The 24,763-nt window shown below is 40.2% G+C and overlaps 1 protein-coding gene and 1 long non-coding RNA gene across 3 annotated transcripts in view; one reads left to right on the top strand and one right to left on the bottom strand.

The window, feature by feature from the left end:
- Positions 1–4,725, bottom strand: part of LOC146492385 (uncharacterized) — a 76,921-nt gene extending 72,196 nt beyond the window's left edge. Inside the window, exon 1 of the long non-coding RNA XR_014872342.1 lies at positions 3,549–4,725. This is a non-coding gene — a long non-coding RNA (uncharacterized LOC146492385). The remainder of the gene's footprint in view (positions 1–3,548) is intronic.
- Positions 1–24,763, top strand: part of dmd (dystrophin) — a 316,485-nt gene that overhangs the window by 79,905 nt on the left and 211,817 nt on the right. For both annotated transcript variants that reach the window (XM_085150972.1, XM_085150973.1), the window contains exons 3-8: positions 10,064–10,156; positions 11,466–11,546; positions 14,202–14,294; positions 16,325–16,426; positions 18,445–18,515; positions 23,271–23,389. In XM_085150972.1, coding sequence (XP_085007098.1) covers positions 10,064–10,156; positions 11,466–11,546; positions 14,202–14,294; positions 16,325–16,426; positions 18,445–18,515; positions 23,271–23,389 — 559 coding nt within the window. The remainder of the gene's footprint in view (positions 1–10,063; positions 10,157–11,465; positions 11,547–14,201; positions 14,295–16,324; positions 16,427–18,444; positions 18,516–23,270; positions 23,390–24,763) is intronic.

Below are 24,763 nucleotides of genomic sequence, written 5' to 3' on the forward strand. Positions count from 1 at the left end.
AAATTAGCACATCAAACTGAAGCATCAACATCCTGTTTGCAAAACTAATTGGTGTCAGTGGCTACGTCCATGTTTAAATATGTCAAATTTTTATAAAAATGTTTTAAGAAAATGACCTTTATCGTGTATTTTAATTATAAAAGAAGACTGAGTGGGGCCCATGAGATTTGAGTGGGCCACAGTACTTTGGGATGGCTGGTTTATAACCAGGTAGTAAGACCTGCTATAATTTGTGGTTTTCATTGGACTGAGTAGAACAGATACGATTATGAGTGTATCAGAAATATATAGAAATATTTGTTGAAATATTTTGGACACAAAGACAGATAGGGAAGATTGAAATAGTTTGGATTGAATAGGAAGTATAGTGGACATACAAGACAAAGTAGACTATGCAGACTAGTTGGTGAGAGAGGAGGATGCAGGGATAGGGTGAGACAGAGGCATCTGATCCAATGTGGAAAGAAGAAGTGAGTATATGCTTCATGGTTTTATTGGCAGTATTTCTTGGCATAGTCAGGTGTTGGAAGGCTTCCACTTTGGTGGCCTCAGAATCTTCTTCTGCAGATGATCTGGTTCTGTTGGCTTCATTAGGTGGTGACTTCTAGCAGCCAGTTGTGAAGGAGCACAAAGAAGAATCAGCACCTTCAAGTCTGAGACCATGGTCCTCAGTCAAAAAAGGTGAAGTGCCTACTTTGGGTCCGGGACAAGTTACTACCCCAGGTGGAGGAGTTCAGGTGCTTTGGGGTCTAGTTTATGAGTCAGGAGAGAAGAGACAAACAAATTGGGCGATGATTGCATTGAGTCAGATGATGCATCGGTCCGTTGTGGTAAAAAGGGAGAGATGACAACGAAAGCGAAGCAAACCGAAGTGTTGCTGTCCAAGTCAAGTGCTTGACACTCTTTCCTGGATGTCTTCCAGTGTGATGGTTACTGGTTACTGGATCCTATTCAGGGAGGCTGTCGGGCATAGCTGGACTGGCCATCGGGCATTTGCCCGATGGGCCGCTGGTGATTTTTTGTTTTTATGGGCCGATCGATTTTTTTTTTTTTTTTGGAAGGGTATAAATAATGAAAGGTGTTGGATTGGCCAATTGGTCATGATCAACTCTGGGCTGGACTAATTACAGCCGAGGAGGTCGGATGCACCCTCCCCCTTGTTTAGCAATCTTATAGACCATCCATCGGCTCTTTGTTACTTCGGAAACATGGCTTAAACAATTTCCATGACGTAATCCGATAACAACCGATCTCTTTACCCGTCGGCTTCCCGTGGCTGTCATGCAACAGGTGTTGTGCCAACAAGTGATTGCCTGCCAAAAACTGATTTCCAATGTTTGCGTGTATTTTTTATGTGTAATATCTATGTTGGTAAATAGACTTCGGTGAACAGCGTTTACAAAGGGGCTATATATGGAATTAAAATATTATCTGTTTCTTCAAGTATCTTTACAACTCTGTGTTATTGTACTTACATTATAACCAATCCGGTCCTTCATCCCCACTTTAAATATTTTTACAGAACTATTGTAATATTTGAGCCATTTCTGCTGTCCAACTACTTCTTACAAAAGACATTTTTAATGTTAATTAGACTTTTTTTTAACGGCATAAATAAAGATTATATAAAAGTCACTGCCAAAGACTGATTGCGGCTTCTACCTTGTTACACTAATGTTGTTTGTAGCTCAATATGACTTTATGTCATCCATGAGGGAAGCATTTGACATATGTTTCACATATTATAGCCCAACAAGTTACTTATAGCAATTTAAATACGAGCAATCAGTTTTTGACAAATACCGGAAATCAGTTTTTGGCAGACAATCAGTTTTTGGCACAACACCGGCTATTGCAGTTAATAATACAACAGCTTCTTGCCATTTTTTGTGTTTCTTTTTATCGCTGTGTAACTGAGTTCAATTGAAAGCCTGCATGCGCTAGTACTGCTTGCCACAAGTTCCCAGAATCCTTTGCGGTTTTACCCCTGAATGACGTCACATTTTTGGTGGGCCGGTCTCTAGTCAAAATGCCCGGGCCGATTTTTTGTCCCAGTCCAGCCCTGCTGTCGGGGTCTGCTCTTAGATCCCCTAGCAACTGAACATTATTGTTATGTGTTGCGTCCTTCTCCCATATGCTCTTCCTGTTCTGCTCTAATCTACCCTAATTCCATTGTTACAGATTTATGGTCTTCTTTGCTAATTTGTTATAAATGTAGTATAATAATGTATTTATAATGATAGAAATATTATGCTGTTACAGTGTAGTTGGATTTTTGACAATATTGCACCCCCCCCCCCCCCCCCCCCCAAAAAAAAAAAAAAAAAAAAAACAGAAAAAAATAACTAGACCTTTGGGTAATAGACTTCTTGGGGTAATGTGAAGGGCAGCCTGTTCTACATCTGCTGACAAATAGGTGTGAAATCACAGGCTGCTTCTACACCATATTCTGTCCTGATTTGTTTTAGCACTCATATCTCTTTTTATCATCTTCAACACAAGCTGTGGTTTGCATTCATAGAAACACGAGCACTGACACAAAGCCAGGGAGGAACAGACAGTCATGTCCCACAGCATATTTCCCACACCATGTCCCACGTGCATAAGTGGTGGGTGGAGGGCAGGTCTGATCATATCACACACACAAATGCATTTTCATCTTCAGTAAACACTGATAGCAATGACCTCTACTGGAATGTGAGCAGAATGCCAAACATCACTGACTCGTTCCTCTTGTGTGTGGATGTAGTCGCTTCAAAATCAGACTTTACAGACACAGAAAGATGATTCTACCATTCTGTGCCCTCCACAGTAAGGACAGCTTGACTTACCTCACCTTTGAATGGAAATACTGGGTTAAAATTTAATTTGGATTAAGCATATATGAAGTTATAATTTTTTATCTATGACACTTAATCTACAGGGTGGGCCATTTATATGGATACACCGTAATAACATGGGAATGGTTGGTGATATTAAAGTCCTGTTTGTGGCACATTAGTATATGTGAGGGGGCAAACTCCTCAAGATGGGTGGTGACCATGGTGGCCATTTAGAAGTCGGCCATCTTGGATACAACTTCTGTTTTTCCAATAGGAAGAGGGTCATGTGACACATCAAACTTATTGGTAATGTCACAAGAAAAACAATGGTGTGCTTGGTTTCAACGTAACTTTATTCTTTCATGAGTTATTTACAAGTTTCTGACCACTTATAAAATGTGTTCAATGTGCTGCCCATTGTGTTGGATTGTCAATGCAACCCTCTTCTCCCACTCTTCACACACTGATAGCAACACTGCAGGAGAAATGCCAGCACAGGCATCCAGTATCCGTAGTTTCAGGTGCTGCACATCTCGTATCTTCACACCATAGACAATTGCCTTCAGATGACCCCAAAGATAAAAATCTAAGGGGGTCAGATCGGGAGACCTTGGGGGCCATTCAACTGGCCCACGATGACCAATCCACTTTCCAGGAAACTGTTCATCTAGGAATGCTCTGACCTGGCACCCATAATGTGGTGGTGCACCATCTTGCTGGAAAAACTCAGGGAACGTGCCAGCTTCAGTGCATAAAGAGGGAAACACATCATCAAGTAGCAATTTCAAATATCCAGTGGCCTTGAGGTTTCCATTGATGAAGAATGGACCCACTATCGTTGAACCCCATATACCACACCAAACCATCACTGTTGTTGTTCCAACAGTCTTGGAGGGATCCATCCAATGTGGGTTAGTGTCAGACCAATAGCAGTGGTTTTGTTTGTTAACTTCACCATTCACATAAAAGTTTGCCTCATCACTGAACAAAATCTTCTGTGTGAACTGAGGGTCCCGCTCCAGTTTTTGTTTTGCCCATTCTGCAAATTCTGTGGCCGATCTGGGTCATCCTCGTTGAGATGCTGCAGTAGCTGGAGTTTGTAAGGGTGCCATTTGTGAGTAGCTAATATCCGCCGAAGGAATGTTCAACTAATGCCAGTCTCCAGTGACATGCGGCAAGTGCTACACTGTGGGCTCTTGCTGAATGAAGCTAGGACAGCCACTGATGTTTCTTCATTAGTGACAGTTTTCTTGTGTCCACATTTTGGCAAATCCAACACTGAACCAGTTTCACAAAACTCAGCAAGCAGTTTGCTGACTGTAGCATGGGAGATGGGTGGTCTCGTAGGGTGTCTTGAAATCTGCTGCAATGACCCGGTTACTGCGTTCACCAGATATCAACACGATTTCGATCCGCTCCCCACGTGTTAACCTCTTCGACATGTCAATGGCTGTGAACAAAGAGAAACTTGTAAATAACTCATGAAAGAATAAAGTTACGTTGAAACCAAGCACACCATTGTTTTTCTTGTGACATTACCAATAAGTTTGATGTGTCACATGACCCTCTTCCTATTGGAAAAACAAAAGTTGTATCCAAGATGGCCGACTTCTAAATGGCCACCATGGTCACCACCCATCTTGAGGAGTTTGCCCCCTCACATATACTAATGTGCCACAAACAGGACTTTAATATCACCAACCATTCCCATGTTATTACGCTGTATCCATATAAATGGCCCACCCTGTAGATAATAGTTGTAAAAAAAAACAATGGATCCCCATTTGTTCTGCACAATTGTGAAAAGTGTATAAAACAGTCCGTTTATTCCAGTAAGGACCAGAGGTTAGGATACTACGCTTGACCCAAAACCTGGTTCAAACCCTCTTCTCCATCCAAATTATTCTTTATATTTATATTTATTCTACCTGGTGCAATTGTATGTTCCAGTAAAATTACATTATTGATCAGTCAATGGGCAGGGCTAAAGACTTTATATTTTCTAGCTTTCAGGATTAAAACAACACCTGTAAAAAAATGATTTCCCCTCTAGAATTAGTAAAGTGTTTTGAATCTAATGTTGTGGATCATAGTTACATACAACACAAAGTTATAAGGAGTGAATACCTTTTGTGATGTGTTTCCCACATTTGTTCCTAGTATCTGTGGTAGTACCATCCAGTGAACAAGAGAAACTTCCTCATATCAGATGTTAAATTTTACATGTCCAAAAATAATGTGCGGGGAGAGGGAATTCTTTCCTATGTTTACATTTGTTTCACTATTTAAAACTATGTCTTTGGTGGTGAAAGAAGGGTCGGTGAATTGAGGTGCAGCAGAGTGCAGGCTGAGCAGGTGAAACAGAAGGGAGTAAAGTAGCATAAGGAATGTAGTTTGGAAGGCAGTGAAGGGCGGGTAAGCAGGAAGGTGTTTGGTCACAAAGTTGTTAGAGTTTGGTGAAAGGTGAAGAAGAAGTGGAGACACATTGGGAACACAGCTAATGCAAATTAGACATAATGAGACTAGGGGAAGCGAAACTGAATGCAATGCACATGAGACTCTCAAAATAAGACTGGAAACATGCAACCCAGATTCAAGACACACAAACTAGATCCTGGAAAAAATACAAACACATGAGACACAGACAAGACAAAGAAGAACTAAATTATAATCACATATAAATCCAGACATAAATCAAGAATCCATTTCTCAAGACACGATACAATAAAGACTAAAAAGTCCAAAAAACAGAGAACACTGGGAAACACACCCAGGGAAGTGTGATGAATGTGACACTCGAGGGACAGTCTGAGGAGGGAGCCATACGGTTAGTGTAGTTAAGGTGACAAATAACTAAGCAGACTAGAAAGTTGGTCTGAAAGTGTCTACCAACTGTGTGAGCTATTGTGAAACAACTGTTACATCATCGGTTATAGACATGTGCAAGCATGTAAAAACGTCGGTGTCTAAAATCAAGTAAATACACAGATGAGTAATTTTTAGTATCAATTTCTAATAATAATTATTTTTTTTACATTAGCAAGCCCAATGATGGTCAGAGATGGTCTGATACCGAGAGCAGCAATATGATAAGACAGGAACCTGGAAATGTGTCCGTGGAAGTAAAATCTTAAAATGTATTTTAAGATGTGGAAAATCTTTCCCTGAGAACTAGAAATGCAGGCGCAGAAGTGTGTGTAGGGCAGTAATAACACATCACATGAAACACAAGCTACTGATAACTAACTACACAATAAAACATAAAAGTAGTGCTTCTATCTTTGTCAAGTGTAATCTGGAATGGATTTTAAGTGATTGTAGTAAATAAGCACAAAGGCACTGAAGGTGGCTTTATGTCATTAAAACACAGTAACAGTGTTTTTGAGGTCAGAGATAAACTAACAGTCATCTGTAGTTCTGACACCGGGGCACACTGAGCAAGAAGACACTGGTTTTTGGACTGAATGTGTCAAATACCCAAGCTAAAACTAATGTCACGGCTAGTTAGCTATCAGTTACCCATGACCAAAATCTATGGCAGCATGGCCCAGGGTGCCAGGTTCACTTTGACATGGGCCCCATCTTGACTGCCTAAACCTTTTCTTAGGGCACGATTGGTTATATTAGATCCTGTGTGAACCTGTGCGGTTTTGTCCTGTTTGTTTGAGAGAATTACAGCACAAGTCTCAGTGGAAAAAAAGTCACACAAATCGTTAACCTGTTATTTTTTTAGGCGTTCACACTTTAATTAACAGTAGAAATAGTTTAGTCCGTTTCTGGCTGCAGAGTGTGAGTAAGTGGTTAGAGTAACAATGATTAAAACGATTAATGCAACAAACACAATTACTAATAAAAAAAAGCTGAAGGCCTGTTTGATTTTCTTATTAAAAGATAAGTGCATGAATTACAACACGCTCTCTCTCTGTTGATATCAGCCTGTGCAGCTCACCCAGCGTCGTTCTTTCTCTCACTCACATGTGTAAAAGCAGTGGCTTGCTGCCATGTGACTGGCTGATTAGAGATTAGCTGCTGAACTGCTTTTGTTACACCCTTGACACCTCCAGTGCTTCTTTAAATTTGCTCCCTGGAAGTCCTTTTCTGCTGATTTGTAATCACACCGTGTCCCCTGTGCTGTGCAAAGAGCAAACATCAGCTCAGGTATCATTGTGCAATTTTTCAGTATGAAGCTACACAGTTCACACTCTGTTCAGAATCAGAATCAGAATCAGAAAGGGTTTTATTGCCAAATGTTGAGCAGGTTTACAACATTAGGAAATTGCTGCAGTACTTAGTGCAAACATACTGTCATATAACGCTTAAATAGACATAAAAATAAAAATAAGAATAAGAATTAAAAGTGCTAAGTAGATAGATATATACATGAGTGCAGGTGGTGATCAGTGCAAACAAGGAATGATGCAGTGAACACAGCATAGGTTCATGTGTTAGTGGTGGGAACAGTCATACGGTTATTGTTCATGTGTACAACAGCAGAGGGGAAGAAACTGTTCTTATGGCGAGAGGTTCTGGTTCTGGTTCACTAGTATAACACACTAGCACCACGATTCAATCATTTTTTTTCAATTAAATTTTCTTTATACAGCGCCAAGTCACAACTACAGTTGCCTCAAGGCGCTTTATATTGTAAGGTCGACCCTACAATGATACATACAGAGAAAAACCCAACAACCATATGACCCCCTATGAGCAGCTCTTTGGCGACAGTGGGAAGGAAAAACTCCCTTTTAACAGGAAGAAACCTCCAGCAGAACCAGACGATCATCCCTTTTTTGTAGAAAGTAAAGATGTAGCTTCCTGCTATTATTGCTTTTGAGATGCTTCTAAGATTTTTGTCTTTTTTTTAATAAAAAATAGGGACATGAAATCTAAAATAAATGGTTATGTTCAAATGTTGCTTTGCTAAATAGGGAAATTGTCACGGTCCTGGGTTGGTAACCCAGCGTTTTGACTTTTGTATGATTATTGATCTTTGATTTCTCATGGTTTTTGACTGCTTGTGTTTTGGTTTCTGTTTTGTATTTCTAGCTCTCCAGTTCTTCTTGGTTTGTGATTTCTAGTTCTTAGGTTTCCGTCCCTCGTGTTTAGTGTAGGTTTAGTTCTGTCATTCGTGTCTCATGCCACTCCTGTCCCTGTACTCAGTGTTCCCTCTGTTCAGTATCAACTCCGTGCCTCTGTGGCTGTCGTGTGTTTCCTGTTTTACTTTGAAAGTCCGTGTCCTATGTCAATGTACTCTTTTTTGTCTCATCTGATTAGTGTCAGCTGTGTTCCCTGCCTGTCTGCCATTTCCTCATGTCTTCATGTATATGTATATATAGTGTCTGCTGTGCGTCCTCCCCAGTGTTTCGTCTGCGTTTTCGTGTCTCCGGTTCCTCGTTCCCGGTTCTAAGGTTTTTGTAACATTTTCCATGTTTCCGGTGTTCTTTAGTTTAGCTGCTCCCACTTTAAGTTTTGTTAGCTCCCTTTCTGATTCCTTTTGTGTTTTGGTACAGCGGCCAATAAAGGCTCATTCTTCGGTTTAAACCTTCTCATTTATTTGTTTGTCTGTACTTGGGTCCTCATTCTCATCCACTCCACGCCGTCTGCTTCGCCAGACGTGACAGTACAGTGTGCAGTATATATACTTTCCTTTACAAGTTCAGGACCACATTTTTGGCCATGATTATGGCACTTCCTGCACCTTCACCTCAACTGTTTCCTTTCTATTTTAAATGTTTGCCAAGTGGCACTTGCCATATGTAAGAAGGGATACTGTTCTTCCACATAGATGATTTTCCCCAAGAAATGCACTGAGATACAGAGATATATGATACAGTATGTTTGAGATGTGCCAGTTCATTCTGTAACACAGAAATGTGAAGTTTGTGTTGTACTCGGACAGCATCTGATTTGTTTTGTGCCCATTGACGGTCCTGTGCCTGCGTCTGGTTAATGCTTCACACTTTAGGCTGACTCTGTGCAGAGGATCATTAATGACACAGTTACAGTTATGACTGTGTTGCGCTCAAAAGATGAATGTGGCACTGTGAATAAATGTAACCCTAGCAACTGACGCATATTAATGTGTGCCGAAATTGGCTCAGTAAACTGACATTTTGGAAAGAGGCTCGTGTAAGTACTCTCTGGAATAATGGAAATAAATAAACCTCTATCTATTATTAGGTCAACATCGTGACAATTGTCCATTAGCATTTACTTCTAAAGAGCAGAGTTTTGTTAGCATTAGTGTCCATCAGGTCCTCCTTTTGACCAAACATGAAAAAAGTAAATCATTACTTTCCTAGTAGCAGCTAATATGTAGAATAAACACAAATGAACTGGTTATATACTTATATCCTCTGAGCAAGTCTATGGAGGGCCGAAAGTGACAAAATGAAATAATTAAATACGCTATTTTGTCACTTCTGGCTATGGAGGGCCAGAAGTGACAAAATAGCTGCAAATAATTTAATGGTTTATTGGTAAATAAACCATTAAATTATTTAATATGGTAAAAGGGCCGCAAATAATTTAATGGTTTGCACACTATTGCATTTAGTGTATGATTTTTTTTAGAACGCGTGCTCCTCATCAGACAAATACGGCAAAGGATTAGGGCCACTTGGGGGGTGGGGTGGGGGGGTCTCATCTTTTTTTTTCTTTTCCAAAATTCTCAGTAAAAAGTCAAAATTCTGCTGTTTTTTCTCCGAATTCTAAAAGATAACAGCAATATTTTGACTTTTTTCTGATATTAATCTCAGAAATCTGTAATCTCAGGCAACTGCAACGGACAAATAAAGGCTCATTCATTCATTCAGAATTCTGACTTTTTTCTCAGAAATATAATCTTTAGAAGTTATCAATGTAATGATTCTTTTTTGAAATAATGTATAAAGTAGGAAAATACTACTGGGAATGTACATAGTTTGAAAATGTAAGTTGTTATTCTTGCTGTGACAGACCACACATTGTTGAAGGGCAGGTGAATGTTTTATTTTTGTTTCCAGCACTAATTCACGCTTGTAGCTTTTCAGATGTCCTCTCTCCAGTCCCAGCACGCTCCTAAAAACATAAAAAACATGAAAGGCATAATTAGTCAGATCCCACCTGCCCTGCCAGTCACCGTGGCACTGCCCCCAAACCCACAGCACACCACACATCACCCCTCCTCTGCAGTGCAGCTGGAGACCACACTGTGCCACAAATCCACATTCTTATTTACATTTGATGTATTTGTGCTTCAGACAGGGAAGCCCCCTGTGGAGGACCTGTTCTCAGACCTGTGTGATGGGCGACGCCTGCTAGAGCTGCTGGAGGGACTAACAGGACATGAGCTGGTATGAACATATACACATATAGTGCTTGCATTGTGACGATGCACTGGCTCTTATCTTTTCAGCACTGTACATTGTACAGTGCTGTTTTTTGAATAGGTGTATTAGTACATGTCAAGGATAGAACTGGGACACAAATCCAAGAGTAGAAAAACACAGTCAGAAGTGAAACATTGTAGCAGTTTGATGCCTGGGCTTTTATTGGAAATGTCAGTTATGTAAGTATCCACTGTATAAACATCCATCACTGTAACACTGCACATATAACTAAACTAAGAAACTACATAATATGTCCATTTTAAGTTCAGTTTTTAAAACCTGACAGTGTACACAACTATGGACACCATTAAAGCTTTATAAATGAATCAGTGGGCCAGTTAAAATTTCAATGTGGTGATCATGTTCAGGATTATGACTTACTGGGAACAGGTCATTCAAACCTCACAGCACCATATTAGGATTCAAGGAGCTTTATTGTTATTCGCATCACATGTTTACATGAAGTGGAACGAAATTATGTACACACAGGCCCCGGACGAAAAGAAACAGAATAACGAAGAAACAGAATTTTTAAAAAGTAATAAATAAATAGTTGTTTAAAAAAAAACAAAAGACCAAAACAGAATAACATATTAAATATAATTTTCTTCTTGCCATATGATAGCAGGTGCTATACATTCATTGAGAATAAAACCATAGACAGCTAGATAGTGTTTAGTTTAATCCTTGAAACTGTATAATCATCTCAGTATAAAGAGAAAGCAAGACACATAATATGAAATGAATATGAAATCTTAAATCACATAGAAGTTGTCACCTTGGAATCCTGAAAACATCTAGTTTTTTAAAATGTGATTCAGATCGAGGAAGAATATATATTAGAAGAAGAAGGGAGGTTGGATGATAACCCAACAAATATCAAAACCAGTGCAATCAAATTAGTATCTAAACATAACCAAAAAATAGGTAAAATCAACGTGTAGATGACGTTGGAGAGCACTGCCCATTATTTCTGTTTGGCACAATCACTTATCCATTTAAATGAGATGTTGGCGATCCACTGATCCCGCTGTAGACGGTGGAGAGGGGCGCCTAATCCCGACTGTAGTTTCGATTTTAATATCTACTGAAAAAAATTTATTACTCTTAACACTGAAAACATGTATTTGTCCCACTCTGCTCATCAGTGATTCTTGCAGCTTCTCAGAAATGTTCATCACCCGTTTTCGAAATGCCCACAATCATTTTCTCTCTGTGTGTGTGTGTGTGTGTGTGTGTGTGTGTGTGTGTGTGTGTGCGCACATACACATAGGTGAAGTTGGAAAGGGGATTCACGCGCGTTCACTCGCTAAACAATGTCAACCGAGCTCTGCAGATCTTACAGAAGAACAATGTGAGTATGCACACACAGATGTATGATTTTGCTATAAAGATGTAAATATACATAATTATATTGGTTTTCTTGCATAAATTACATTAAATAAATCTAACTTTACAATCAGCAGACTGAAATCAATGAAACTGCTGAGTGTTATACGGATTAATACTGCTACTGTTTAAGAGTGAGCTCTTTTTAAATATTGTATTATTTTAGTTTAATCTACAGTTCTGCCCCATATTTTATAAAAGCATGTGTTTGTAAAGTGGCTTATTAACAGGAGCGCTGTGGTCAAATAAAACCAAAACTAAGCTATTTGGCATCAACTGCCATGTTTGGAGGAGGAGAAATGCTGGGTATGACACAAATGCCACCATCCTTACAATCAAACATGCAGGTGGAGTCATCTGCTGAGGGTACAGGACAACGGTTAAAAAAAAAAAGCAGCAGATTAAGGTCATGGAGCGGCCTAGCTCGTCTTTACACCTTAATCCAATCTGCAATCTGTTATAGGAGTTGGAGCTCCGAGGTGTGAAGTGGCAGCCAATAAACCTAAAGGATTTAGAGCGTTTTTGTAAAGAGGAGTGGGCCAAGTGACCTACGAGACACATCTTACTGCTGTGCTTGCCAACAAATGTTTCTCCACCAAGTACTATTTTGCTTGGACATCTTATTTCACTCAATAACATCGGTAATGTGTTTTTTCTGGACATTTTTGTTGAGACTGATGATTTCTTTGTAAGTGAGCAAACTTAAAAATAGTTATTTCCCCATCTTCAGTTACCTTATTAATGTATAGAAAGAATAAGTGATAATATATAATAATTTTTCTATTTTATTAAAGGATGATACAAATAAAGTCAGCACTTTTAATAGTGATTAACATATAGAAACAGCACAGCAGCGTGGTGGTTGGCATTGTGGTTACCACTGTTGCCTTGCAGCAAGAAGTTCCTGAGTTCAACCCCACCATCTGGCCTTTCTGTGCGGTGTTTGCATGTTCTGTCCGGGTACTCCAGCTTCCTCCAAAGACATGCATTTAGTGCGTTTAGGTCAGTTGGTGACTGTGAGTGGCAATGGTTGTCTGTCTCTCTGTGTTAGCCATGCGACAGGCTGCTGACCTGTACAGGGTGTAGACCGCCTCTTGCCTTAGGCTCTAGCCATCCCGTTTGGATAAGCAGAGGAGGATGGATGGACATACAACAATTTTGCAGATCCACAGATTTACTCCAGCTCTCATCTTTTTGTTGTTGAAAATCACTACGAAGAAACAAAACATAAAAGGAAAAAGAAATGAAAAAAATTCCAACATAATAATGACTGGATACACACAACTAGGGATGGGTATCGTTTAGGTTTTATCCGATACCGGTGCCAAACCGGTACTTTTGAAACGGTGCCGGTGCTTAAAGAATGGAGAACACAAACTTTGTCCAAAAACCTCTCATGTTCAGCTGTTTTTTTGTAAAAAGATAACAATGTTAGCCTTTTCTGCAGCTATGGGGCATATATGGTATCACTCTTGGCTGGAAGCAGCTTAAACAATGGAAAAAACAAACTTTGTCCAAAAACCTCTCATGTTTAACTGTTTCCCACTTTTTCTTTGGTCATTTTAGCCTTTTTGTCCAGGGTGAAGGGAGTATCTGCCATCAAACAAGAAGACAGCCGCATGTAGCTATGACGGTGTTTGCTAGTTCACCTTACATGCATTAATGTAATAACGTGGTTAGCCTACTCAACATAAATTACACACGAACAACATGAAGCTACTCACGCAGAGAAGAACGGCTGCTGCTGCATCATCATCCTCATCATTTCTGCTACACTGGCAGGGCTAGGGGCCAGGACTCTCCTCTTCGGGTTTTTGGGGGATGTTGCTAACTCCGGGTCGATAACAGGCACCACACCTGCAGTAGATGTGCTCGGTGTGAGGTCTCGCAGCAAGCTATCAAATCGGTGCATTTCTCGGCTTTAAAAAAAACACTATGCGTCGCCAGGTGTTTCATCAGATTTGAGGTGTTACCTCCTTTGACAGTATCACAGTATCAGCTTAAAGCACTTGTTGCAGCTGCTGAGTTTGCATCTTTTGCTGTGAAGTACAGCCAGACTTTGACCGCTTCGCCTTGGGCATTTTTAATCTGTAGCTCTGCTCTAAAAGAACGTACGTACCTGGACCCGCCTACTATCCTCGGAAATGTAAAATGATTGGCTAGAATTCAAAGTGTATCACAGCTCAGGAAAATAAAGCACTGAAATGTGCGCTGCTTTTCGGTCTGGTTACTACCGTTTATGTCAGAACCGGTACCATCATGACACCGGATACTGGTACCCATCCCTAGACACAACAGATCCTTTTTATTAGTTTTGCAAGGCAACTCGTAGTTTACTCGTATCCATCTGTAATCAGATAATCAAGAGTCATCCCTCCCTTTTGTAATAGTGCAATGTCTGTGCCATGTGTGATGTAACCACACTACTATGTGTAATTAATGCCCACATTTAAATACTAGGACTGATTTTGTTATGTGCAAGTTTAAGTTCACAAGAAAGCATGGCTCATTTTAAAGAGTCACCACCACAATGGAGGTGAGAGTGGGTAAGACAACCTTCCTAAAATTTTGGAAATCATAATCATTTGTGATTTGTGTGCTTCCTGCATCCCATCTCCAGGTGGAATTAGTGAATATTGGGGCAGCGGACATCGTCGATGGGAATCACAAACTGATTCTTGGGCTCATCTGGAGCATCATTCTCCACTGGCAGGTATATGTTAGTATATGCTCGCACGTGTACGCCGTCCCCTGAATTTGTCAGCATTTGAAGACACTATTATATTGATACTGTAAGCTGCCTCCATTTAGTTTAACTTTAATTTTGGTTGTCTGAGGTTGCTTCTTATTGGTCTAAGTGTTCTTTTTTTTACCTTGACCTTGATGATGAGTTTTCATACTGAACTGCTCTGAGGAAAAGAATTAATGCAACAAAACAGAGCTGTGCAGGCTCCCTGAACTCTCAATTGTATGTATATATACATTTTCTGTGGAAAAGCAAGGCATTACAGCAAAAATATGTTTTATTTATGTGAATCTTTTTCTGGTGTGTCTTTCTGGATCTGATTGTCAGTAATATTTTTCTGTGTAACTTAGTGCCTTCAAAGTTAACACAATTAACACAAATTCCTTGTAACAGCTCTAGTTGTTTTTGATGTGCAAGTATTGCATACACACTTGCTGTCAGACACCCTGAACTATGGGTGTCTGACAGCAAGGCTGTGGATGGTAAACAAAAATGGATAAAGGGTCCTTTGAGTGGCAAATTCAGCTTTAAAGCTCTGCTAGAGGGTTCCCTTGACAAGAACAAAGTTATTAGTATTTACTGTGAATTGTAATAACACCGTAGTACGAGTCGAGCCTCAAAACACCAGCTACTAGTGGCCCGACCTGGGGATGCCACAGGCAAATGGGAACCATTGAAACCTGCAACCACCAAGTACCTGCAGAGGGTCAGGCAAGTCCTGAGGAGTCAGCTGAACGGTAAGAACAAGATCCGGGCCATCAACACGTACGCCCTGCCTATGATCAGGTACCCTGCTGGGGTAATAGGCTGGCCAAAGGAGGAGATAGAAGCCACTGACATTGAGACAAGGAAGCTCCTTACCATGCATGGAGGATTTCACCACCCTGAGGCTGTACGCTAAGCGGAAGGAAGGGGGCCGAGGACTGGTGAGCGTCAGCACCACAGTCCAGGATGAGGCAGTGAACATCCATGAAATACATCAGGAGGATGGCCCCAACTAACCGAGTGAATACCTCAGGGCAGCAGAAACCCAAGAAAGAGGAGGGAGACGAGGAAACCATCATGGTAGATATGTACACTGCACGGTATGTACCACCAGTAAGAGAGGAAGTGGCTGCCATCCAGAAGTCCTATCAGTGGCTGGACAAAGCTGGACTGAAAGACAGCACAGAGGCACTAATCATGGCAGCACAGGAACAAGCTCAAGATCCACAGAGGCTGGGGTCTATCACACCAGGCAAGACCCCAGGTGCAGGCTGTGTAAAGATGCCCCAGAGACAATCCAGCACATAACAGCAGGGTGCAAGATGCTAGCAGGCAGGGCATACATGGAACGCCATAACCAAGTGGCCGGCATAGTGTACAGAAACATCTGTGCCGAGTATAACCTGGAAGTCCCGAGGTCAAAATGGGAGACGCCCCCAAGGGTGGTGGACAATGACCGAGCTAAGATCCTGTGGGACTTCCAGATACAGACGGACAAAATGGTGGTGGCTAACCAACCGGACATAGTGGTGGTAGACAAACAGAAGAAGACGGCCGTAGTGATCGATGTGGTTTCAAATGACAGCAAAATCAGGAAGAAGGAACCGAGAAGCTGGAGAAATACCAAGGGCTCAGAGAAGAGCTCGAGGAGAGGTGGAGGGTGAAGGTAACGGTGGTCCCCGTGGTGATCGGAGCTCTAGGTGCAGTGACTCTCAAGCTAGGCGAGTGGCTCCAGCAGATCCCGGGAACAACAAGATCTCTGCTCAGTGGAGTGCAGTCATAGGAACAGCTAAGATACTGCGCAGGACCCTCAAGCCTAGATTAACTGAATAATGTTAGTCCAGTCACATGCTTGTTAGCCTAGTGACTTGAGAAGAAATCCCACCAATGTCCAAAATATCCAGAAAAGGTAGTGGTTAGGGTTGTAGGGTAGGGTGCTAAAGGTTTATGCATCTTACCTTAATCTAACCTTAAGTTTTTATACCAGCCCTGTTTTGTATTCCTGTGTGCAGGTTAAGGATGTGATGAAGGATGTGATGGAGGGCCTACAGCAGACTAACAGTGAGAAGATTCTGCTGAGTTGGGTTCGTCAGAATACACGCCAGTATCCTCAGGTATGTTCCTTTACTCTTAACCTCACAGGCTGACACATGGATCATGTTGGAATAGCTGTCTTCTATAGTTACTACAGTTACCGCCCTGTAACTGAGTGCTCAAGTACATGTAGGTAATGGCAGTCTCCACTTTCTTTCATAGAGTATGAAAGAAAGGTCTTTAGTACTCTGGGGGGTCTCCTGGGTCTGCCCCCGAGGACCGTATTGTGTCAACTCACCCTCATTATGAAGTCCGTCTGTGATGAGACAGATACACAGAACACAACGAAATTGTTTTATTTTTTGTTTGTTTATGTTATTTATGGTTTTCCTTACAGTTGTAGCAGTTGCCAGCCAATCCTGCTCTGTCCTATAACATTTCCTCTTTTTTCCCCCTTTGTTTTTTCTTTCTGTCCCTTTTGATTGATTGATTGATTGATTGAATCTTTATTTTGAACATGTTAAAAAAGTACAACAACATAGAATTAAAAGAGACAAATAAACAAAGCAAAACAAAAAGAAAACGAGCAACAACAACTACAAATAACTTTCATGTTCAAAAAGGAGCAGGAAGAAGCATGAGCTTATTTAATCCCACCCCTTCTCCACTATCTAGTAATCAATAGACTACAGAAATACCTCCTTGCAATTACATTATATGTCATGTGTATTTTTATTTTTTTATTATTATTTTTTTATATATATATATACATATATATTTCTATCTATCCATACATACGTATTACACATACGCACATATACACATTTTCAATAACCCCATTAACACCTCAAAGGATACACAACCTACAAATATATATATATACCCACACCAACATACCCGTGCACCCGCACACACATGAACTTTTTTCTTTTTCCATGTATGTCAGCTCTGACATTCTTAAATTGCACGTGTAGTGTGAGTAATAATAGAAATAATAATAAGACAAATTAGTAAATAAACAGATTAAAAAGAATAACAACAGAAATAATATAGAGAATCTATAAAGGTGGTCTTGGAAAAGCAAGTATGTTAGGCACAACAGTGCATTCAGATCATAATTGTCAATGCAAAGCTGCCAGACAGGCTATTAAAATGTTCTAAGGGTTGTTGGAGGCTCTAAGGAATAATCAATAAATTCTTTGAGGGCAAAATCATAATCAGTATAACTCTAACCTCTAGCCCTAACCCTATAATATCAGAACGTTACATTTTCGTTTGGTTAAATATTTGGCAACAGAATTTGGAAAGTTTGATCAAAACAATAATTGTAATTGGTATGAAATAAAAATGTTATACAGATCAAGTGTTTGCTTGATTCAGATTTGGGATATATGTCATCATATTGCTTTTATGACTGTGTATGAAACTTAAAAAGACCGAGACTTGACATATAAAAATACTCTTAACAGTATCAGTAGGACATATTTGCACCATAGAATATTTCCATATATTTACAGTTTTATACCATGTGGTTAATAATTCTCTAATTTGTGTTTCTGTCATTTGACTTGACTCGTTTTGTTTTGTGTAAGGCCTGAAGTTGTGTTAACAGCATAATGCAGCTGTTTCTTTCCTGGAGACAGTTTACACTTTACCATCACGTCCTTTTGTGCACTAAAAATCAAAATAATGTCCACATCCACACTGTAAACTGTGTCGCTGTAACTGCAACGATCAGCACGATCAATAGGCAAGTAGACTAAAACGGCTTCTCTACAAGAATTCTCGATTCCCGTCCATAATCACTGCAAACATGTGAGCCTCGTTATACAAAGTGCTTGACAGGAATAGCCACTGTCACTAAGATGACTTCTTATTATGTTTTTTTTTTAGCTATATATTCAATTTTAAACAATTTTGCCCCCGTAGACAATCATTTCATGTATTAAAATTTTGATCCACTCACTGAAATTGAGAGCGAAATGTCTTTAATCTATACTGGAAATGTAAACAGTATTTGGATGACAGTATTTCCACTCTTAAATGTCATGCTGCTTTCTCAGGTTGGTTCTTGAACATCCATTATCTCTGTCCTCAGGTCAATGTGGTTAACTTCTCCAGTAGCTGGAATGATGGACTGGCTTTCAATGCCCTCATCCATAGCCACAGGTATGTGTGTGTGCATGGGTGTAGGTGTGTGTGTGTTCAGATGAAGATTTAACACAGGAGAAGTGGATAGACAGACTTTCAAAGGGATAGTAGAGCAAATATAGTCACTGCACTAAAGAGATATATTTTAGAGATGGAAGATGCCAATGCTGCCCTGAGAAAAAGGTTAAAAAATGATTGTATATGAAAAGATACAGCCAGCCAAGTAAAAAGACTAACATCCCAATGCTGCCACAGCTGAAGCACTTATTGTTTTTCCAGAATTAAATGGGCGGAGCAAGTCCTTCCTGGACCCACGTCCCGGAATCTGCATCTAAACTCTGGTCTCTAGTGATTTGCATTTCTTACCCAACTATCTGCCTCTGAGTTTGATGCCAAACTTAAAATTAACCTATAAATATGATAGTTTGTTCATTGAGAGAAAGAAAAATAACATTACCTAGAATCTAAACCAGGGGTATTCAATTCAAATTCAGGACGATCCCATTGAAGAACATGTCCTCAAACAGAGTGTTGGCGTATCATAAAGTTCCCGCATTATAATTTAATGCAGTATATTTTGAAGTAACCTAGCAGTTGCATCAGCATCTATATGTAGTAAACAACTGATTTTATTTGACTTTATTTACAGTATTTCAACAATGTTGTTTATTCATTTTCATAATGACCTTGAGGCCGCTCTAATGATAAAATGAACCTCACTGTTTCGTAGTTTGAATTTCCCCCTTTCTTCTTTTTTCTTCTCTGCGTTTCACGTGTAAACCATCCGAGCTGTAACCCGACTCTTCTCTCTGTTCCCCTTCACACTTCAGCGTCTCTTTCCCAGCGTTTGCTGTTTTCACAAGTACATGATTTGATGTCAAGTGGGATAAGGCTGACAAAGCACAGGACTGGCCTAACCAGGAAGCTGATAATGGCTTAATCATGACAAAGAGACAAATCTCAGCACTTCACATCGATGTTACATCCTTCGTGCTGCACTCATTAAGATCAGCCAGATCTGTCCCTTTCTACTTTACATCCCTGTGCTATTTTACTGAAGTAATAAATCCAACTGTACAGTTTCCTGAAACAATAGCATGTGTCATCATATTGTGATATTACATTTTGGCTCTTCTGCACCTTCTGCTCAAAGTTGTTATGCTGTAAAATAAAGTCTTAGTCCTGATGTAAGAATGAGGACTAAGAAGGGTTTTTTAATTTTATTTTTGATCACAGTTGATTGTTAGTTTTTATACTTATACGATCCAGCTAATTTCAAATAGGAGAAATTAAAAATGTAAATAACAGACAAGAGTTTGGGTGTTGGGAGGCTCATCTGTAATCAGTGAAAGGGCTCAGTTTTAGTAAGCATATCAGCATCTAACAACTGTTTCTTTAGCCTCAAAAAGTGGATTCAGTTCAACTGGGCAAGTGTTTTCTGTTGGAGAAACTTTCCATCACTCATCCATGAGACTGAATACTGAAATCACTTAAATGACTGATAATACATTTGTGTCGTGGACCATCATCTCCAGAGGAACATTTGGCTTTATCCAAACCTGGGAATCATCCATGCATTAAGACACAGGTGTCGAACTCCAGGCCTCGCGGGCCGGTGTCCTGCAGGTCTTAGATGTGTCCTCGAACCAACACAGCTGATTTAAAGGCTAAATGACCTCCTCAACATGTCTTGAAGTTCTCCAGAGGCCTGGTAATAACTAATCATTGATTCAGGTGTGTGGACCCAGGGTGAGATCTAAAACCTGCAGGACACCGGCCCTCGAGGACTGGAGTTCGACAGCCCTGCATTAAGACACTGTTTGTATTTTTTTTTTAAGTTAGCATTTCTTTTGCCTTATTTTTAACTTTAGGAAGCAACAGTTTTCAGAAGAAAAACACAGTAAACTATCTGAAAATCATCAGACTAGTTGGTTAGTCTAATTTCTTTTTCCATGGTTAGTGGAGTAAGAAATGAGTTGCTAGGAACTCATTCATAAGCTTAAGAATAAACTAGCGGCACTCAGCGGTACGCTCGGCCCTGTAATACGGGCTGGCTGTAGCTCAGACCGTAGAGCGGGTCATCTACTAATTGGAAAGTTGGTAGTTGTCTAGTCTGCATGCAAAGCGTCCTTGGGAAAGATACTAACCCCAAGTTATTCTTCAATTCATCCATCAAATTATGAATGTGTGTGAATGTTGGATAGAAAGCACATATGTAGAATAATCAGACCCGATCTTATCTTAAAGACCTCATAGTACAGTACCACTCCAATAGAGCACTTCACCCTCAGACTGCTGGTTTACTTGTGGTTCTCTGGGGTTTTTAAAAGTAGAATTGAAGTCTCAGTTACACTATCTCTACTTTTAACAACAAGCTTAAAACTTTTCTTTTAGCTAAAGCATATAGTTGGAGCTGAAACAGGTGACCCTGAATCCTCCCTTAGTTACACTGCAATAGGCTTAGCTGCTCAGGGTTTCAAGCATTTCTTCTTCACTCACCACATGTTTATCCACCACTCTGCATGTAATCATTAGTTATTATTAATCTCTGGCTCTCTTCCACAGTGTGTCCTCCCTCAACCCCAACCAATCAGTCACAAGTGCTAATAATAATAATAATAATATAATAATAATAATAATAATAATAATAATAATACATTTATTTGAAAAACCCGAGGTCACCTTACAGAAGAACAAAATTAATAAAAGAAGCAATAGTCATAAAGTACATAAAATAAGTTAAAATTACAAAACAGAGAACTTGACAACAGATCAAATCAGCACTAAAGTGAATAAGCAGTTTGAACAGATGTGTTTTGAGCTGTAGCTTAAATGCGAGAGTCCATATTTCTAATGGCTGGAGGAAGAGAGCACCAGGGCCGAGGAGCAGAGGGTCTGAAGGCTCTGTTCCCCACAGTGATGAGACCCACGGACAGAACAGTAAGATGAATAGCAGATGAGGATCTGACAGGGCGGGAAACAGTGGTGATATGGAGCAGGTCACACAAATATGAAGGAGCAGATTTATGGATACACTTGTACGTGAGATGTAAGATTTTAAAGTTTATCCTGGCTTCTACGGGCAACCAGTGAAGCTGCTGAAGAACTGGGGTAATATGACTCTTAATAAAGTGCAAGTTATGACCCGAGCTGCAGAGTTTTGAAGAAGTTGGAGTTTATGAAGGGACCTTTTAGGGAGACCAAATAAGAGGGAATTGCAGTCAATGCAGGACGTAATAAGACTATGGACAAGGATGGCAGCAGCATGGGGAGAAGGAAGGGACGGAGTCAGTTAATATTACGGAAGTGGAAGTAAGCAGACCGGGTTATGTAATTAATGTGAGACTGAAATGAGAGAGTACTGTCAAGTATGACACCCAAACTCTTAACCTGAGGGGAGGGAAGGGTGGGAGAACTCTCAATGTTAATGGAACAACTGTGGTTAAGATAGAGGCCGTGCCAACAAGTAAAACTTCAGTTTTATTACTGTTAAGGTTGAGAAAATTGGAGGAGAACCAGGATCTAATCTCCATAAGACAGTTTGAGAGGGAGGTAGGTGGGAGGGATGAATTGGGTTTAGAAGAAATGTAGAGCTGGGTGTCATCAGCATAACAGTGAAAATTGGTATTATATTTTTGGAATATTTGGCCAAGAGGGAGATAATGTAGATAATGAATAAAAGAGGCCCTAATACTGAACCCTGGGGCACACCAGCAGAAACAGGATAGACTTGAAGAATGGGATTTAAGTTGGATAAACGGAGTGTGGTCTGAAGGGGGGTGTGACTAATGCCAGTGGATGCTAATCTGCTCAGGAGGATATTATGACAAATTGTGTCAAACGCCGCACTAAGATCCAAAAGGATGAGGATGGATAGGAGAATCAGAAGGTCATTGGTAATCCTTAACACGCAGTTTCTGTGCTATGATTGGGGCGGAAACCAGATTGAAATTGTTCATAGAGTAAGTCAGAATAACGAGTACCGTAACCATGTTACCACCTCAAATTGTTATTTTTTATTCTATTCTAACTAAATGTCTGTTTACTGCAGCCCACCTGCACCTTCACAGCCTACACTTCAGCAATCACTGCAACAGAGTGTGCATTGCTGCCCAATCAGAAAACCAGCTGATAGACGTATCCTGGTGTACATTAATAACAGGGAAACGTGTATCTGATAAAGTTATTGCTATTAATATGATGCAGGTGAGAAGCTGATTAAGTTTAATCAAGGTGGTCAGCATAAATGATCATTAAATTACAGAAAGGACCCTGCAGTGCATTTGGTTCTTTTCATCAGTACTCATTATTGATATTAGTGTACATGAGTAGGACTAAGCTTTTACAGTGAAGAATGTGATTGTTCTAACATGAATGAATGATTGAGTTTAAATTTAAATAAGTTGGCATTGAGTAGAAAATAAATTCTTCTCCTTGTTCTTACAAGAATGCAGAGTGGGAAACAAAGCCATCACCATGAACATGATGGCACAGTGGAGGAGGTTTTCACTCAGAATTTTCTAACAAGCTAAGTCTGTTTTTATTGTTCGCTGTGGGGAAAAAATGAGAATGTGAATCCCATTAAAATATGACTCCACAGCAAATAAACCTCCAGGACTCAAAAATAAACCCAGCTGCATAAGCTGTAGGATATTTGTTTCCTATTAACACGTTACTAATTTCCTCAAAGCACTACAAAATACTGAGGAATGCAAGGTTTTTTATTGATAAAAGGTGTGTGTGATACCTACCGATTCTCTTTCATCTTGCCAGGCCTGAACTTTTTGATTGGAGCTCTGTGGAGAAGAAGACCTCGGCAGTCGACCGACTGGAACATGCCTTCAGTAAGGCAGAGCAACACCTGGGGATAGAGAGGCTACTGGACCCGGAGGGTAACTACATGCTCACCTATTACCTTTCTGTCAAGGGGAAATTTGTTGACAGGTTTTGCACAATAATACCAGGAATGCCTCCTAACAAATACTTTCATCAGAAAATGTGTTATCATCTGTGGCATCCATCATTGCCCAATTTACACCGTCTTGAAACCAGTTTAAACTTTCTGGATACATGTTCAATCGTCCAGGTGAGAAAATCCCAAAGAGTCGATCCTGTTGATCTAGACCAGGGGTGTCGAACTCCAGTCCTCGAGGGCTGGTGTCCTGCAGGTTTTAGATCTCACCTTGGGTCAACACACCTGAATCAAATGATTAGTTCATTACCAGGCCTCTGGAGAACTTCAAGACATGTTGAGGAGCTCATTTAGCCATTTAATCAGCTGTGTTGGATCAAAGACATATCTAAAACCTGCAGGACGCCGGCTCTCGAGGCCTGGAGTTCGACACCTGTGATCTAGACATAGCATTTTCAGTGGGAGAAACATTTTATCACTCATCCAAGTGGCTTCTTCAGTCTGAAGAAGTCACCAAATGATACTGTCCCTCCTTGACTGTTTAAAGAGATTCTCCATACTGTAGGACCTTCTGTTCACATGCAGTCGTTCAACCTCTGCTTAAAAAACATCTGGATCCCACAGTTCTCACTAGCTACAGGCTTGTCTAAGCTAAGCTTCCTGTTCTTTCTAAATTTCTGGAGATCATTTTCAGTCAGTGAACGGCCTTTTTGGAAGAGAATACCATTCTAGAGGTTTCAAGTCTGGTTTCAGAATCTTACACATCACTGAAACATCTCATTTAAGAGTTTTTAACCACATGTTTTTAGCTATCGACTCTGGTGACTGTGTTGTTTTTATACTTTTTGATTTAAACGATGGGTTTGACACAATCGATCATGAAGTTTTACTGGATCAAACCTTCTGTGCTAGCCTTTGAATCCTCTGCTCCTTTCTCATGTGGAGTTCCACAGGGCTCAGTTTTAGGCTCCTCCTCTTTTTTACGTATTGTATTCATTACACTGTTATGTGGACGATACCAAGATTTTTGTCCCTCTTAAAAGTAATGAAGTGTTTTCTTCTAGACTGCTGCTCAGGTGTCTTGAAGACATGATGGCTCTTAATGTTTTAAATTTTAATGAGAAAAAAACAGAAGTGATGGTGTTCAGGCGTACAACTCGGACCCTTTTTGTCGAGCTGTGTTCCTTTGTTCAGTACTGTCCTGATTCGTGATTTGAGGTAAGAGACAAACGACTGGAGGTCCATTGTGCGTCAAAACAATGATTTTATTTACACACTGTGTGGTGGAGATGAGCACTGGCATACAAATAGCGTTGATCTCCCCAGAACAATAAACGAGCAGTTGTATTTATAA

The sequence above is a fragment of the Neolamprologus multifasciatus genome, chromosome 23 (assembly GCF_963576455.1).
Source record: "Neolamprologus multifasciatus chromosome 23, fNeoMul1.2, whole genome shotgun sequence".
Classification (NCBI taxonomy): Eukaryota; Metazoa; Chordata; class Actinopteri; order Cichliformes; family Cichlidae; genus Neolamprologus; species Neolamprologus multifasciatus.